Consider the following 19,564-nt stretch of genomic DNA (forward strand, 5'->3'; position numbering starts at 1 on the left):
CCCAGTCAGCTGTGTCCAAAATTTGTGCAAGTATAAACTAAATGGGAAGGTTATAAAGGAAAACGTACGGGCAGACCAAGGAAGACGTCAAAGCAATTAAGACCTTAAAGCTATATGCCTATAAAATACAAAACGTACAACAAAAACAAATGCAAAACTAATGGACAGAAACAGGAGCCAATGTTTGTGACAGAACTGTAAGAAACCAGCTAAATGAAATGGGATTTACATATAGAAAAGCCTAACGAAAACTAGTACTAACACTTAAACAGAAGAAAACAAAGTTACAGTGGGCAAAAGAGAAGCAATCATGTAGTGTGGATGATTAGATGAAAGCGATATTCAGTGAAGAATAGTAAATCTGCATTAGCCAAGGAGATGATGCTGGAACTTTAGTCAGGTGCCATTCAAATGAAACATATAAGATGACTGTCTGAAGAAAACAATAAAATTTCCCTCCCACCTCATTTATGATATGAGGTTGCATGTCAGGTTAAGGACCACAGCAGTAAATTCACAGGTATACATTTGGACACTTTTCTCATTCCATCGACAGAAAATAGCTTTTGTGGTGATGAAATCATTTTCAGGATGATGATGCATCTTGCCACAGAGAAAAAAGTGTTTTCTTCAGGAAAGGCACAGAACTGAATTACATGGCCAGTAAACAGTCTGGATCGAAATCCAATTGAAACTTTGCGGTGGAAATTGAAAATATTGGTCCACGATAAGGCTCCATCCTGCAAAGCTGATCTGTAAACAGCTATTTGATAAAGTTAAAACCAGCTTGATGGGGAATATTGTTTTTCATTAGTGAAGTCCATTGTTGTTGTTATTGTAGTTTTTCTGATGATTCCATAATTTTTTTCTCAACACTGAGTGATTCCATACTTTTTTCCTCTACTTGCTCTAGAAAAAGAAATGCCATTAATAAAAAAAATTAAGTGGATTTGTTTGAGGTATGTTTCATGAAGCCAGAATAAAACCTTTTTTGTATAATATCTGTGATTTGTTTGTTTGCTATGAAGTAAAAAATCTGGGTGAGCAACCTCTAAGTGTGGAGATTGCATAAGTTTTGCCAGGGGTTGCAAATGCATGTCATGCAGGTCTCTTACATCGTGTCTACAACAGGCACAGACATTGTCACGTTGCACAGTACCACAAGAGTGCGTAGTGACACTGACACTCAATGCGATTGTGCAAATATTCAAAAATCTATTTGTACTGTTGTCGGTACGTCAGAAATTCATAATTTTCTATCACGTGACTGGCGTGGAGACTTAGATCCATAAAACTGCAAAAATTTTCCATCTGCTTCAATCCCTGAATATTTAGATCACCACTCAAAATAAGAAAAACAAAGATATGTGAACAAACTTTAAGTTTTGGGCACTTGTGATCCATATACATCACCCACCACAGTATTTCAAACACTAAAAATAGTAGGACATTAGAAAGACAATGTATAATAAAACTAATAAAAAACAATTCACAGTATATAATTTAAATATCAGTATTAATGGTGGCCGATATACCGGTAGACATTTGTCGAACAGTAGAGATTTTGGACTATCTTCTCTATCGACATCGCCATGCTGACTCATTGCTGTTTAAAGACAAGAGTTTTAATCATTGAAGCGCAATAAGCAGAGAGAGAGAGCTCATTTCGATATGTGTACAAGCTGTCTGAAAGATGGTTTCTGAGTGTGGATGCACAGAAATTTCAGTTGCCGAAAAATAGTTTTTGTCCGAAAGAGAAAAATGGCCGAAAATATGTGCCACCCTGCCCATCAGTGTTCAGTGCTCAATTTTACTCTCGCTCTAGCCATTATGACTGCGTGTACGGTATGTGTGCTCTGATCAGTTGCTCACGGCCAATGCGGTCCACCCATGTACCGCTCATGCTCATCGGAAAAGCAAAGTCCACTCAAATAATGTGCCAATATAAAATTTCTGTGTAGTAGTAAACTTGTTTCTGTTTGCAATAGCCCTACTGTGCTGAAACATGGTGTGGTATAGCCGTGATGGGCAACGCTGCTCATGTGCTCTGATAATAATAGCTTTGTAAGACTATACATTATTTGGAGAATTGATAAAAAAAATGTATCTGTTAATCTGATTCTGTGGCATAGAACTGAATAAAGAATAATATATTGTTATTTTCCATCCAATTTTAGTGTTACTTTCAATAAAAGTGTGGCTATATTATTTTATTGGCTTGTATTTTTTAAATTCAGTATCATAAAAATGATTGAATTTCATTAAAAAGTCTTATATTAATATAATTATATACATTTTCGGGTTTGCTTTCGCTTTTTCGGGCAAGTGCATTCAGAATTTTCGGTTTTGGCCCAGATTTTTTTTATTTCAGTGCATCTCTATTTCTGAGCGCTGTCTGAGAGACGCACGCACATGAAGCCACTGCTCATAGAGCGAGTGAGTATTGAACAGAGTTATTTTTACTGCCTTGAATGGTCAAATACACACACTTATGGGACACACTTGTTTTTATCCTATTGTTTACTATATTTATGTGCTTTGTTGTTGTGGGTTTTGGCTCTTTTGCTGTTGTAGGCTGTAAAGACCTTGAAATAACTGAAATCATTTGGCGAAGTGATATGGAACTGTAATGCCGTCAAGACATGGCTGGAACTACTTTTCCCTGAAAATAATTGCACACCTTAGAACGTTCGTAAACCAATCAGATTCAATCATCCGACAGCCCCGTAGTATAAGTCCCATTAATTAATTTTAGTTAATGCATTAACTAACATTAACAATGAGCAAATTGCAATAGCTACATTTGTTACAGAGCTTCTTTATTTTAGATGCTTTAACATTAGTTGTACCTGAATGCTTAGGTTGCATGATAGATGAACTGAACACTATATTGTATTATTTATTGTAGCGAATCAAAGCTTAGTGGCATGGGATACAGTCCAGCAAGTCTGTCAGATGGCTCAGACCTTGTTTTCAAGATGTACACGGAAACTGAGCAGATCTGTCTCTATACAGATGACACCAACACCAACACCAGCTGGTCCTTTATGAAACCACACATGGCCCATTGAAGCAGCCTAAAGACATTAAAACCACCAGACATTCATGAATTATGAATAATGGGCTTTGTAGTCTACCAGGTCTGATTAAGATGAAGGAGACGAAGATATGGTTAAGGAAGAGTCACTCATGTCTGTATCAGATTTGTCTTTGATGAAGTAGGGGGGTGGGGCGCTGATGGCCCTGAATGGACTCTGTTTGCCATGCAGTGCATTGATTTTTCCAAAGCAGTTGTCTGCTTTACCAGGGCTGTATTCTGCATCAAGAAATCTAAATTAACTACATTATTCAACACGTAATAATACTATTATCAGAAACCTCATGCCCATTCATACTGCACGTACCCTGTCAGATTTTTGAACATCCAGTCTGTATCTTCGATAATTAAGTGCAAAAAAACGCTGTTGCAGAAACCCACCCAGTCTAAATATAACCAGCCCAATCAAGTTGCACTGTCTGACTAGACTTTTTATACACACGTCTTACAGTTATTGAGCTGCTAAATGTGTATTTTTTGTATATCCTAATATCTAAAGACAACTCATTTGAAGGCTGTATGCATTGCAAGGACTAGATGTAACGATTAACTTGTTTGTTCTAGAAACATTTCATGTAATTCACTCTGGATTTTTTATAGTTAATCCAGTTGTAAAATGCTGTTGTCAATCACTGTACAAAACAGACAAGGAGTGACAACCGTATTAAGCTGCAGTGTGTACGTGACCTTTGAGATCATGAATCTGTCAGTTAAAGATCTTCTCAGAACTTTATACACAGTGGTGATTTTTGGTTTCCCAGAAACCAGAACACACAAGACTGGGGCTCATTAAAGCCAGATAATGACCCCGGTTTCTCTGTACTGCTGGCAGTAAGAGGATCAAAATGAAAAGAAAATCTGTTCTTCTTCAGAATAGGCCACTGCTGCAATAATGAGATACCTGAAAGGTCAGGTCATAAAGGGGGTTGATGGACTAATATAAAGGTAATGAGTGTCAGGAAAGCCTATTGCTGTAAAAGCAATATAATTCTGGTTAGAGACAAGTACATGTTTTCTATAGTGGAGTACAAAATTCTGATCCTATTTAACAGACCTTTCATTTTAGGTAACGTGACTTTTCCCATCTTATGAACCCTGTTTCTCGGCAAGTCCTGAATACATATTCAGATTATCCATAGTTTTATCCACACGATTATCCATAGTTAGCATGAACTGAATGTTACTGTTCTGCAAAACAGCTGTTTTATGCCTGGTAACAGGGTGAAGAGAATTTTTACATTTGTAGCTCTTCATATTAATAATATTCAATAATACACAATAGTAGCTTCCAATTAAAGATCCCGTTCTTCGTGATCCCATGTTTCAAACTTTAGTTAGTGTGTAATGTTGTTGTTAGAGTATAAATAATATCTGTAAAATTATAAAGCTCAAAGTTCAATGCCAAGCGAGATATTTTATTTAACAAGTCGCCTACAAAAAACGGCTGGATTGGACTACACCCCTCTACTTCCTTCTTTAATGACGTCATTAAAACCGTGTTTTGACTAACCTCCGCCCACAGGAATACAGGCGTATTGATGGCGAACGACAGACGTGGTTGATGTTTATCTATAATCGGATACCGCAAAAGTTTAATTCGAAGTTGTTAGTTTGCTCTGTCCATTTCACCACTGTTTTTCTAACCTGGGATAATATCAAGCAGGCTTCTCTCAGCGTTTCATACTGATGAAGGGGACAATTTCAACTATATTCCAGCAAGCGAATAATGATTTACTATGGAAGTAGCGATCAACTTCACATCGTTTCTCTTAGTAGGATGAAAATAATCTTACTTAAAATGTGATTAATATACAGAAAGCGATCAAAGAACAATCCCTTTCCAATCGCCCAAGCTGTCAATCACACAGCCCGAGTTTATCTGGACACTTGCCAAAACTCGTGCAGAAACTCGTGCAGAAACTGCGTTGCAATGATAATATCTTTTTTCACGCGATCAACAGACTGTCATCTGCTCAATGCTCATCACTACAACCTTTTATGTGACTGAAATAGATCTAAATACTTAAAAAACTTATCAGGATTCGTTAATCCCGATAGCTGTAATAGTAAAAACGTATAATAGCTGTAATAGTAAAAGTTTTCCAGATAGTTCCACATGTAATGCCAGATATTTTCATATTTTCATATCTCTTTTTAGGAATACTAGCATCTAACTTGAATGACACTGAGGCTGAAGGTAAAGCAGCTGTTGGTGATGGTAGTGGTTTAATGGTGAGAACTGCTGGAGTATTTTCCTCTTTCCACTGGTCTCTGAGCTAGGCTCAGCATGACTGCCCCCCTAAATGTGATGCATTACTAGATATGTTTTAATAGATATTGACATTTGTAGCACACTGTGGTTCTCTAAATAATTATTTTCTCTGTTCATCCAATTGTCAGATAGAGCAGCATCGAAAACAGCACATTGCTCTTGAAGGAGCAGTAAATTATGCTCAATCATCATGTTAGTAGTAATGCACTTAATGATCTGTAGCCTGTAAGGTAATATTCTGCTTCATGTTAGATATACAGTTAAACCAAAAAACATTCAGACACCTTGCTATCCTCACTCACTTACATAAATTAACTATAGTGTCCTGCACCCACTAGTAAAAAGAAAAAATATACAAAATCATATCTGGTGTCTGAATAATTTTTGGTTTGACTGTATGTCACTCACAACATAAAACATGATCTATGCCATAAAAACTAAAGGGCAGATTCACTAAAAAAAGAACAGTTTTTTTTTTTTTTTTTTTGTTTTTTGCATGCGCTAACTGTGCTGGTTTAGTACCCAGTTTACTGAAGGAATTATGTACAATAAATGAGATTACAAGCATGAGTATTACATTTGCACTGATGCCAGGGCAAATGACCTAGACGCAAATATACCACATGAAAGAGTGGAGCAACCGTTTAAGGAATTTCACTCTACTAACTCAGAATGCTGTTTTTGTGTGTTTGCTTGTGATATGTTTGTGGAGGGGAATGGTTGAAACTCTGTAAAAAATTCTGTAACGGTCTCTAGGGAAGTCTGTGGATACAGATTCAAGTGCAGGCCTAGGAATCAGTCAGTGCGTGGATTTAACCTTACAGAATGCATGAACCAAATAATCTATGCGCATGCACAAAAGGGGTCAAAATGACCTGTAGGTGTCCTATTAATTAAATAATTCAAATAATTGATGATACACAAATCTTTTAATATATCAAACATTTTTATTTGTCCACTTTCCTTGTATATATGTATTACAATGGATGAAAGTTATTATTTCTAAAATGCAGATGTACTTTTTCCTGAGCAAACGTGAGCTAATTTAAATCTACTGTAAAGTATGCTATGCTCTAGTCTGAACTTTCACCACCCACATTTCTCACAGATCAGGTAAAAATGATAAGGAACAACAGAATTATACCTTTCTGTGTATAACTTTTCAATTAAATTCAATTCACATTTATTTGTATAGCACTTTTTACAATACATATCATTTCAAAGCATCAAAGTATCGCTGGGAGACAGCCTATTGTATGTAGCCTAATTTGGGCGCATCAGGGAGCTTGCGTTTTACTTTCACTTTCAAATTCGCGATCGCACATACTCTGTGTAAAGAGTGCAAGGCGGTGCTGAGCGTGCATTCTACAAGATAAGACATTTATCAGATGCTTAGGCTCTGTTGCAACGAATCATCCGCCATCGTCACGTGATGAGTGAACTGCGATTCCTGCTGCACTGTGTGCGACTGTGCACTCTGCAGCTCATGCTGGATGAGTAGAGAAGATGTTTACAGTACTTTACAATTGAAGTGACCGTTATCCAACTGAAATGAATGGTTTTTATTTCTATAAAGAAATCAAAATGACAGTGGAGGTGGTGACGCGGAGGGCACCATAATGTAATGTAAATGTAGCGGTGGCATACTATGCTAATTTCACCCTCAATCTCTCTCATGCCATATCGCGAGACAACTTTTCCCCCCAATGAGAAATGTCGGCACATTTTAATCTCGCGGCACGAGATCTTTGTAATATGTATGTTGAAAAACATACATATTTAAAACTTTATAGACTATAATCACTGGCTTCTGGCAACGGCCGCACGAGAGAGTCAAGTTCCAGCGGAAGGGTGACCTCTAACCCGACATAGGACGTAGCTCCTCTTCTCTTATATCGAAATCCTCTGACATTTTTCTTTAATACTTCTCGTTTTAGACTTCTAATTTGTAGGGGTGTGACTGGCCCAAATGGGCAAGTAGAAAAAATCCTTAGACTGGAGCCCTGCAGTCTCAGAAGTTTTGAGGTACAGTCCTGCAGTGTGGCTTCTTACGGCAACCCGAAAAATCAAAACCAATAGAAGCACAGAACCTAAAGACACAATTAGTGCGACAACAACAAACCACCACTTGCTTCACACACATAGTTTTTTCCATTTTACGCAGCACTATACAGTTACAGAATACTGTTGTCAGTCCTATATTTTATGCTTAATACAGCTGCGTTCATACACCATTCAGTTTTCAGTGGGTGTGAGGGTGTGAGGCTGTGAGACGTGCGGCTCAAACGTACTCTCTGCAACCGCTTACAAAGCATTTAACGCTGTTGTTGGTTATTTAAAATATCTAATGGATGAACTCCCGCCTCGATTAGACTCATTTATTTAATAACACGCTGCCAATCGTTGTAAAACTTTACTGTTTTATGGACACCACCATGTCTGACACTGTCGCTATGGTTACCGCTATGGTTAGAAGAATGCGGTTGTGATTTTTAAGCAGCTACTTTAATCTCCTCCTGAATAAACAAAACATTGTAAGCAGCAACTGCTGCTGTCAATCCCAAAAAGTGACTGTGAAGCCATGGTAAACACCTTCCCTGCCTTACACTGCATAATCCTTATCTTTTGTCATCAATAGTATAATTAGGTAAAAGTTCATACACCGATAAGTTACGGTGGTTATTTATTGGTAAATTTACCAAAGGATTATCTTACTATTTAGAAAATATGAAAAAAATAATAATAGCTTAATTGATTGAAAAAATAATAGTTCGTTCCAGCCCTAGTAATACAAAAGTTATATATAGAATATGAAAATGGCATTGATGAGGTAATTCTTCAGTATATTTTCGGTATTTCATGTAATATCAAAACAACAAATGTTTTTTAGTGATAAAAAAAATAAATGTTTTAATCACAACCTGCCGGGTCAATTTGACCCCCTTTATTCGTTCTAAGATGAATTACTTTTTGCAGTCTATAGGGACAGACATTTCAGAGGAATTCAGTCTGAATTAAAGTGAGAGGAGAGACAGTGACCTGCTTTGCAACTGTCTGTAATCTTAATCTGTGCTGCCAGCACAGAGACACAAAACCTCTTGACTGTCATTAATGCATATACTGTCATTTATTTAAAGTCGACATGAAATCAAAATTGACCCCATTTACTTTGTTAGCGCATATTACTAGTCTTGTGGTGAACAATTAGGCCTAATCCGTGCAAGTTAATACACAGGAAGAAAATTGTTTGCTGTGGTAATCTTTAATCAAAATCTGAAAAGTTACTTCAGGTCTGGAATGGCGTTTCTTTTTCTGACAACGTCAGTTTGACGACTTAGGTTGAAAACGCTTAACCACTCCCCTCAAACCGTTAGTCTGCTATGAGTGAGAGATGGAGAGGAGGAGCGCTAGAGTAAAACCCTGCCCTCTGTTCAATATTCCGTTTCACTTGGAAATACGTCACAAAACTGGAGAAAAAGCGTTTGCAACTTTAAAGTATCTTTTCAATGCAAATACCAGAACATAGAGCTGAAAGAAGTCGTGACTGCAGAAACACTGAGATCAGATCAACATTACAAGAGAAAAAATGGTTTTAGTTCTACGATATAACATCCTGGTAGATATTTACACCAAAACACAGCAAGAGCAACATTCTCAGGTTGACTAGATGGTCATGTATTGCATTGTTTTTGCTCTGTTAATATTCCCATAGGCAGCTGTCGACACATTTTGCTCTTTTTTAGCTGATAATTAACTCCCACTCTAATCAGAGCTAAAAGGATGATGATCCAAGGCTGACTGCCCTAAACACATCACTGAGGTCACAACAACAGCACTGAGGTGGACGGCTAGAGGGACAGATTGGTTGCCATTGCATTTCCGCCTGTTATTGACTGTTTCAGTGGTGATCCTCTTGATTTCCAACTCTAAGCCATGAATTGACTGCCCTCAGTGCTGGTGTAGTATGTTGTTTGTGACCTTATACGCATCTATCAGCATCTGCCCAACGTGCATCAGGGTCAGACGGGCCTCTCTTGTTAACTTCTTTCTTCAATGCAAAACCACCTGTGATTCCACACTGTTTCCCTAGTTAACCTCTTATATAACTCACTAAGAGCACAAAGAACCCATCCACCATCTTACCCACAATCACATATACAGTGTGTCCTTTTACTTTACGCTGTGTAGTATAAAAACCCTGAACATCATTACATAATCAGCACAGCTGGTGCTGGTTTTATTTTAGATTAAAGCAAGAGAGGAGAGCAGATCTATAGGCCTACTGTATTATTTCAAAAAGATTCAGTCACAAAGCCAGCGAAAAACTGAGGAAGCTCTTACAAATTATTTAAACCTTTAATTTACTTCCTCTTTTTTCAGGCCATTAAATGTCAAGAGTTTCAGTAACACAACAACATTACTTTGTCCAACAAAAACAAAAGGGAAAAATCGTTTGCGGGATTAATGACAGAACACAGAAGTAAGAGGTCATAAACCTTATCTGAAGATGTTGTAACCAATATACAACACAAAAGCATGTTTCACAACAAAAGAATAAAGATTTAACACACCTTTTATCATTATTTAACTCAAATTTTAAGAGTTTCTTTACATTGAAATTAAGTTAGTTCTACATACTGGTACAAAATATTTTCAGTCTCTATTCAAGGGAACAAGAAATCCAGTGTAACACAATAAGGTATACCAACATGATACAGCAATCAGGAAAAGACCAAAGTGTGTACTAGGAACAATCACATAAACACACACACTTTTATTGCCCAACATGGCATGGCCTTTACTTTACCTACATGACAAATAGGCCAGTAAAGCATTACACACACTGCAACCACAGTAAAATAATTAAGAGCACTTAGTGCACACACAAATGCTTTCTAAGTAACGAAGCATGTGGTGCCATATACTCCGAGCCATCACACAGATTGTCAGATGGGGCATTCGGTACAAAAACACATGGCTGATGTCACCAAGGATACATTGTAAGACCAGGCCTATGATTGTTGCTCTAATGAGAAGGATGACATTGTTAATGTGCAAGGAGATTCTGGCATCTGACAGTAATTTAATTTACATTCATGATAAACTGACCCTGATGACAGAGAGCCATGCAGATAGGCCTGATGAACAATAATTAGTCATTAGTTTCAAATAAAGCGGGGTTTTCAATCTTTTTGATGCCATGAATCCCCAATATGATCATCCTTGTGTGAGGGAGACCAATCTTAAAATTTAAAAGGCACCTATCTTTTATAAACAACCATATTACACACTGAAAACAATTATTAATCCATATTAATGTAGCCTACTGTTAAATGTGTTATTTATTTATTTTATTTAAGTCTAATTTTTATTTATATCAACGTATTTATTTATTTCTTTATTTAAATCTAATTTGTATTTATTTATTTCAGATTATTTATTCATTATAATACAATTTAATCTATTTAGCCTAACAGGTTAATAACTAACTAATATGCATTATATTTTAATCACATTATTATTCGTTTATTTATATTTATTTTAATCTAATTTATTTTTAACCCGTTTTACATTGCTTTTCTCTAGACTCCATTGTGGACCCTGTGGGGGTACCAGTCTGAAAACCAGTCTGTAAAAATTTGGTGTACCATGTCAAGTTTAAAGAGGAAATGTATGCATGCATGTATGTATGTATGTAGGCCTATGTGTATACAGTATATACGCACATATATATAATTAGTGTTTAGTTGTATTAGTTGTTAGTAGCCTAGTAGGTTACAAGAGTGTGGCGTTTCAGTTTGTGATGGCAGTAACAGTAATCCAGATCATCCAGTCAAAGGGAATCAAGACGGTTCTTCTAAAAAAAGGCAACATTCAACAAGTTGCAACTGACACAACTAGCCTATGACTGTAACGATAACAATTACCAAAAGCTACAGTAATTGCTGCTGGTCAAGGTTAGGCCCGTCAATTAAGACAAGTGCGAGCTGGAGTTTGAAATCAAGCAAAAATGGTCAGATTTTTATTGCTCTACTACATGTTTACTCTGAGAGGGATTTACCTGTATGACACCTGTTTCCGGATGGTGAGGTGTAAGAACTCGCTGCTCTCCGCCTGGTTTTGAGCACTCAGCCCTCCTTCTCTCCCCACTGCCAGTCGTTCTGTCCCGTTCCCCGAACACTCTGAAGTTTTCAGAAAGGTTTCAGAAAGAAACACGTCCTCCTCCTCCACCACGTCTTCCAAGGTCGGCGGTATCACGACCGTGGTCAGTGAGTCTGCGGAGCTGTGTGCCGCACGAGACGAATCCTCAACGGTCGCTTCCGATGCTTCTGCCATTTATTAAACTAACTTAATACCGATGTAAAGTGTCACACTAAGAGGCAAGCCCGAGTTAAGAGGATATATGTGCTTTCCCTTAAATCGCACGAGTGAAATAGCAGCTGAATTATTATTTCGGGGAAGTTTGTGATAGATTTGACCATCACCTTCCCTTACGGTTAAATCTGCTTTCGGCGGCGACCACCTCGAAACACACAGCTGACTGTGTCACGAAGACCCACCCACATACACTACCGATTCAGAATCAGCCAATCACATGAGAGAATGCCCATAAGCCCTGCCCAACCTAACCACAGCAGCAGGATCAACCAATCATAACAAAGAACTCTCTCTCTAGCCGTGACACACACGTACACACACACACACACACACACACACACACACACACACACTAATCCTAAACAACAAGCTAAGACTGGTATAGAACCACAGCACTTTAAAAACAAACCTCAGGAAAGATCAAATTGCTTTTACTATCAAATTCATTTGATCATTGCAGCAATATTCAGTGAGAAACTAAGTTGACATTGACATTGTGGGGAGGCCTGATAAAGGGTCAGTTGTCAATGTTTGAAACTGTTTGTGTGAAGGAAGTGTGCCTTTGTAAATAGAGCATTGTTTTCTGTTTGAATAGTAGGCTATGCCTGCATGTGAACGTCATTTGAAATAAAACTCAATTCAGTACATTAAAGCAAAATCTGAAGTATAGGCTGGTTCACTGGCATTAATATCCAAATGTTAGTTGTTGTAATGTTATTGAGTAACGTAAGGTCAGATTTATATAGTCATCATCAGGCACCACGCTTCACAGATCACTGGCTGCAATGCCAGGAAGCTAATTCCACCAATGACATAACAGCTTGTGTGGAAATAAATCGCATTAATCTGAACCCGTTAAAGGAGACAGTAATCAGAATGTGGTCACCCTATAAAATTTCAAATTACACATTCACACATATTCTCATCTATCAAATCCCATTCCCCTGGCTGCTGCATTGACACTTACACTTTTACAGAATGCATTGACACTTCTGAGTATGTAAATGTTTAAGCACAACTCTTTTTGTCTCACTTCACTGGCTGCCAGCTGCGGCTCATGTCAGGTTCAAAGCAGATGAACTGACAGCCATTGCAATCTCTTCAACTCACTTCTGCAATCGTGTTCCCTCCGAAATCTGTCGTCATTGAGTAAGCAATTTGTGAATCATTTATTTGTTTTCCTGCCATGAAAGGGTCAAAATAATTCTATTTTGTAATTGTTAGAATTCTCTATTCTGGAAAGTTCATTGCAGTAAGATTTTTTTTTTTTATTAATTCATATAATAGGAACACTTTTGAAATGAAACATAGGGTTTCTATATAAGCTCATCACAACACAAGGTCCCAGTTGCTCCTTAGAGAATCATCCTCATTAATTACTTGTTTGAACAAAAATATATGTAATGATGATCCATAGTCGGCTGGCCTTGGTGCTTTACTTACAGTGCAGTCCTGTGGGGTTATGGTCACAGATGCTGTCTTCTTGAAAATGAGTTTACACCTGCAGTTCAATTAACAGTTCATATTATACATTTACTGTTGCTGACACAGTCCCAGTCACAGAAGATTCATACCATGAATTTCAGCTCAACTGAGTATTTATTGTCAGATTCTTAGTTTAGAATTATTACAGCTTTCATGAAATAAAAATAGAGTAATAGTATCAATAGCAAGTGCACACAAGCATGCACACGGACACAGGCTGCATACTGAGAACTATGGATATTTATGTGGGAGGAAGACAGCCTATGTTCCTTTCCTCCTCCTTTATCCTCTCTCGCTCTCTCTCCCTAGGTTTTATTTCTCTCCCTAGGTTTTATTTCTCTGTGGGTCTGAAGCACAACCTCTATTCGAACTGTTTAAGTGTTCTTAAAATAAGTATCTTTATCACACAAACTGGCTGAAGTCCCTCACTGTAAAAAAAATGATCGGTAAAATACTGGCAGCAGAGTCGTCAGCAATTTACTGTAATTTTACAGTATTCATACTGTGAAAATATTTTACGGTTTATTACCGTAAACATGAAATACAGTATAATTCTGTATTTTTCCGAATTTACAGTAAAATACTGGCAGCAGAGTCGCCAGTAATCTACTGTGATTCTATAGTATTCATACTGTGAATTATTTAACAGCTTTTATTCTGTAAAATTAAATGCAGTACATTTCTGTGATTATTTTAATTTACTGCATCATTATGGTTACTTTAAATTCATTCTTTTTGTACAAAGGCATAAAATAATGGGTTGAAATAATTAGATTGAAGATTCATTATTTATTTATTTTAATTTTTTTTATATTTATTACATTTAAAGTAATTCATAAAAAAGATCAATTAAATAAGTAATGAATCTTTAATCCAATTAACAGAAGAACATTATTGTTATTTGGGCTACATACATCGACTTAAAATACATTATACTGAATGATAAAACAAGCAAATACTTTAGAAATATAACTCAAAATAAAGTTTTATTTAAAAGAGCAGTCAACATTCAACAAGGATTCTAAACCAAAAATAGATGACCCAGGTAAAAAAAACAGAGAAGACAGATTTTGGCTAACAAATAAAAACTTAAAAATAAAAACAATGGCAATCAAAAATAAATAAATAACAAAGTATACCCCCTTACAACATGACAACCTGAGACCAAACACATGTAAGAACATGTAGCATGCAACAAATGTAACATTTTAGTGAAAAAAAAAAAAAAATTGTTCAGGGTTTTTTCCCACTTTAAAAAATAATTTCTAGTGAGAACATGTGTACCTTCTACAAGAGTCCTAGTGAATTGAAATTGAATCATTTTACACCCAACCAACCACGATGAACATCACCTGGCAGCATGTTGTCTCCAGGATACTGTAAAACAGCAGCAAACAGAATGTTTGATCAAAATAACTCTAGAAATGTCAATGTATAGTACAACCCAGATAACAAGGAGATTAATAATTGTGTTGACTAACAAAACACTCATTTTTCCATAACACTAGCAAAGTTTTTTTTTTACACGTTTCTACTGTTCAGATTCACTGCTGAATTTTTACATTACAGCTCAACATTATTCCTTAGATGTTACCTTTTGTATAGATGGTAATGAAACTGAATAACTAACTTACATCTATTCAGCTACAACGCGAATCAACTGTGGTTGGTCTAATTGATTTAATTTAAGTTTTTAGATTTTCATTCTTTTAGACTAAAAACTTTTTTAAAAAGTTGTATTGCTTTTGTTCTTTTTAGCACTTTTACTTAAAAAAATACACTTTTTATCAATGTGTTAAAAAGCTATTTACAACAGGCAACAGATTAACTTGCAGTTGGCAACAACCAGTCTTCAAAGTTTATAGATGATGTAAAACAAACTGATAAAACCTGGTGATTTTAAAATGCCTGTAAATATATAATTTTGAATTTTGCTCATTGCAGCGTTGAATAGACATTTTAAAACTGATAAAACCTGGTGACTGTAAAGTGCGTGTAGGCTATAAGTGTTTGAATGATTCACATCTCAGCGCTGAAGAGACATTTTAAAACAACACACTAGCTCGACAGCTTGCTGAGCATCTATTTCAAACATTACTTAACTGAAAACTGTGTAGTTTGTAGGTGCAGATGCAGGTCAATGCTGCAGGACTTCGGATGGCAAATGGCTATGTAAAGCAGATGTCCTTCGAACAGGTGTCGGGGGGAAAAAGTGCTTTCCAAATGAAGTTTGTGAAAAATTGTTAGCAAGTACCCGACTGGAAATGCTTTTGGATGCTTTTTGAAAATTGCAACCTAACTGACAAAACAGACCAGAATTGTAATCGCACTCCAACACCAAATAAAAAATAGGCTACTGCATTGTACTGTAATTTAACACAGCCCATAATGCATTGCAAACAGTAAAAACCCATTACTTAAAGGTCCCGTATTATGCCCCTTTTCACACAAGATGTAAAATAAGTCTCTGATGTCCCCAGAGTGTGTATGTTAAGTTTCAGCTCAAAATACCCAACAGATCATTTTTTACAGCATGTTTAAATTGTCATTTTTTGGGGCTCAGAAAAACGCGCTGTTTTAGTGTGTGCCCTTTAAATGCAAATGAGCTGCTGCTGGACGACACAGGGGGCGGAGCTTCATGAGCTCGGCACAGTCTCTCAGGACAATATTATCTCACGGAATGATGATAATATCTGAAACTCTCAGTAACGTGTTCAGTTCGAGTCGGACAATAATGCCTACAGAGTCAGAGTGCTGTATAGAGATGGAACAGGTATAGTTTAGTAGTTTAATTACGGTTATTATAACGTATTTGTCATCTGCTTGTATTTATCCATTATTTATTAATAGCCTACAAGTCTGCTGTCTGAATGATGATCAAACATATACTGATGAGTTTAATAAAGTTTATTGTAACGTTACATCACACAAAAGATGAAGCGTCAGTTTTACTTCAGAAAATCACCGTAAGAGCTGAGTAAACACAGTAAGTTATTAGAAGTGCGCAAGTACATAAACGAATTTCGGTAGAGTTGAGGGAGCATTCCTGTGGGCGGAGGTTAGTCAAAAAACTGTTCTAGTGACGTCATTAAAGAAGGAAGTAGAGGGATGTAGTCCAAACGGGCCGTTCGATGTAGTCAACTTCTGTTAAATAAAATATCTCGCTTGGCATTGAACTTTGAGCTTTATAATTTTACAGATATTATTTATACTCTAACAACAACATTACACACTAACTAAAGTTTGAAACATGGGATCACAAAGAACGGGACCTTTAAATACAGTAGAGTACTGTTAAAAAATGGCTGTAAATTAACAGCAGTTTCTTAATTAGCAAAACAATGCCCAGAATGCAATGTTTTCTACAGTACATTACTGTTTCAATGGAACACAGTGTTTTACTGTCAGACTTTGGCCGTTTTTAACAGCAATTTTAGCTGCTGAAAAATCTAGAATAAACCAGCATGAATTTTGTATTGGTCCAGGCTGGTCTATGCTGGTATAGTGCTGTCTGTGGTGGACTAGCGCAGGGAGAAAACCACAACACACAAGTTTCACACATTAGGCCTGTTGTAGCCACAGTGGCAGTGTTGGCCTGCTTCACCACCTCTGCAGGAGGCTCGTTTCTGAAGCAGGATTCAATCCCTTCATGAACGTTCATTGCGTCTGTCACGTGACAAATGAACGAAAGACTCGGAAGGTAAAGTAAGTATTTTTGTTCCCTGTAAATTATTTTTGACTGCATTATAATGATTTCTTAATTCAGAATATGATAAAGACTGCGTAGGTGGATGTGCTCGGGGAATTTGGCTGTTAAAAGTATAACATTTAAAGCCCCTTAAGTGAACGAAATGACTCGAAAAAAGATTCGTTCATTTTAATGAACGAGATCGAACAAGCGAGTCAGTAAAATGATCCGAACTTCCCATCACTCACAGGGTGCCATCAAGTGACAGTCTGTTCCTGGTGGTGTCAGTCTTGCTTAGGCCATTAACTGAAAAGGTTCGCTCAGCATCCGCATTTGAGTGTGGCAGGCTCAACACAATCTGGGCAACTTTTGATCATTTGGGGAAAAGGCAGATGTTACCGCTGTGGGCTTTAAACTCCTCTCCTGTCATTAATATGCTGTGGTCGAGTAGTCATCAACAGAAAATTAACGGATTGAGAGGGGAGAAAAATGGATTTTGGCGTGACATTTCTTGCGTGTGCTTGAGAGTGTGAGATTGATGCTGAAAGCGTGACTGTCACGCTAGATGCGTGAGAGTTGGCAACTCAAGCAAAACTGAGCTTGTGTTGCGGGTCCACCAGCACTCCCACTTCCCATGCTGGGGACCAGTAACCAGCATTCAGGAGTTATAAGATCATAGAAAAGACGTAATCTAGCCTATCAGCAAATCACTCTGTCAAGATGGAGCCCAATTTAACTGCACATACAAAATGAGTGACTTATGGTTTTGTCATAGTTTATGATATTATAACAGAATGCAGTGCTGCAGGAGAGTTTGAGAGTTTAGAGGGGTCAGATTACCAGATGAGGCCTGAAATCATCAAGTGGAATCAATATGAAAACCACAGAGCAAAATGGAAACCACAGAGCAAATTCTCTCCACATAACTAATCTGCAGGAACTACATTGAAAATGTAGAAATATTATAAATATATTGCAGCACTCAATCCTATGCACTAATTCTGACAGTGTTTAATAACTATAATTACAGTTTACTTTGAAAAAAAAAAGTTTACTTGTACAACTTCAACACAGTTTCATGTGTTGTTTCAATATTGTGGAAAAATACTGTAATGTGTCTTTTAGACCTCAACTTTTTAAATGACTCTTCTTTCCACTAATGTTCATTACTAAACGCATTTTACTTGATTAACCAGTTTGAACTGAAATGTGTTCAGTCTTGTTTATCACGTCATCCACCCAAACTGTTTAGCTGAGCAATAGCATGTTAGTATGTGATATTGTGTATAATTCACTGATATTGTTTGTTTTTAATGCCATTCCAGAAGTGTTGTGAGATTGCTTTTCAGATATATCAAAACTATATATCAAACTATATTGAAAAACAAAATAACATTTATCAAACAGCATGATTGTTTCATTTAATAGCATAATAAGTCTGGTCATTTAAAAAAAAACAAAAAAAAAAAAAACATGAAACATATTGTGCTATTTGTATGGTGAGGGACAGAGTGCTGACACCTGGTGGCTATAATATGAAAATACAGTGAACGCTTAAAGGCGGGCATACACTGTGCGATGTCTGTGCGAATTCAGCAAGGTTACATACTCACTGAACGAGCTATTAGATCGCATGCGATGTAAAGCCAAAGCTCGCGTTTTATGTGCTCACACTACACGGTCCGAACCTCGAGCTGCGACTTGACTGCTCACACTATGTGTGTGAAAAATGCGCGAGTACCCCTGTGCCGGGTTGCGCCAATAGACCGTGGCTGCGTTCGAAACCGCATACTCAATGAGTAGGTACTTAATTTCAATGAGTACTTACTTAACGAGCGCTAAAAGAGTAGGTACTTTATAGCCAGATCTCGTTGAGTATGAATGAGAACCGGACATCTGCCATGTTGACGATATCATGTGACCTACGACGCGTTATCACACGCGCAACAACTTAAAAGATTTGAACGACACGTTTAATTCATCTATCTGTAAATATCATGATATTGATTAAACTTTCTCATTTTGTGGTCTTTTTGAAGAAACTGCTGCCCATTTATTTTGTGAGTACATTTAGGGTTGATTTAAGTTCTTATATTTAACCCTACTAATGTGACCCACCGTTTTATCCTTAACGATATTTATTTTTATTACGAAATCCCAAAATTGTCATCTCTTGAATATGTTGTTAATTTCTTTATTTTATATCCAAACATTTTCATCCATAAGCAAAAGTGGCTTACTGCTTTGTTTTCCTCTTTTTCTTGTTAAATTTAACTATCGTTTCATCCCTCAGGCCTATAAATAACAGAAAATGCATTTTTTTAAAATGTATTATATAATTATTTAAGAAAATATATATTGATATTCAACCTTATAGGTTTTTTCCTGTGTATAAAATCTCATAATATGTTTGCAAACCCATGATATATATATATATATATATATATATATATATATATATATATATATGTATAAATACATACATACATATACATACATACATTTACCTCACATTTACTCGACAGCCCTACCTAGAACGGTTTTCCTCAGCGTTTGTAATGTCTGCACAAAGGGAGATTCACCTTTGGAGAAAACTGTTGATTTTATACTCGAAAAATATAAGTATCATTATTAAAAATTAATA

At 36.7% G+C, this 19,564-nt stretch overlaps 1 protein-coding gene across 5 annotated transcripts in view; it reads right to left on the minus strand.

The window, feature by feature from the left end:
• The window catches only part of dgkza (diacylglycerol kinase, zeta a), a 110,613-nt gene extending 98,682 nt beyond the window's left edge, over positions 1-11,931 (minus strand). For 2 of the 5 annotated variants that reach the window (XM_081354229.1, XM_081354228.1), the window contains exon 1: positions 11,431-11,914. In XM_081354229.1, coding sequence (XP_081210355.1) covers positions 11,431-11,705 — 275 coding nt within the window. In that variant the 5' untranslated portion in view covers positions 11,706-11,914. Of the gene's footprint in view, positions 1-11,430 lie in introns of all 5 variants that reach the window. The other 3 variants (XM_081354238.1, XM_081354245.1, XM_081354231.1) reach the window with 2 other exon arrangements.
• Between the last annotated feature and the right edge of the window lie 7,633 nt (positions 11,932-19,564).

This window comes from Scardinius erythrophthalmus, assembly GCF_964197995.2.
Source record: "Scardinius erythrophthalmus genome assembly, chromosome: 2".
Lineage (NCBI taxonomy): Eukaryota > Metazoa > Chordata > Actinopteri > Cypriniformes > Leuciscidae > Scardinius > Scardinius erythrophthalmus.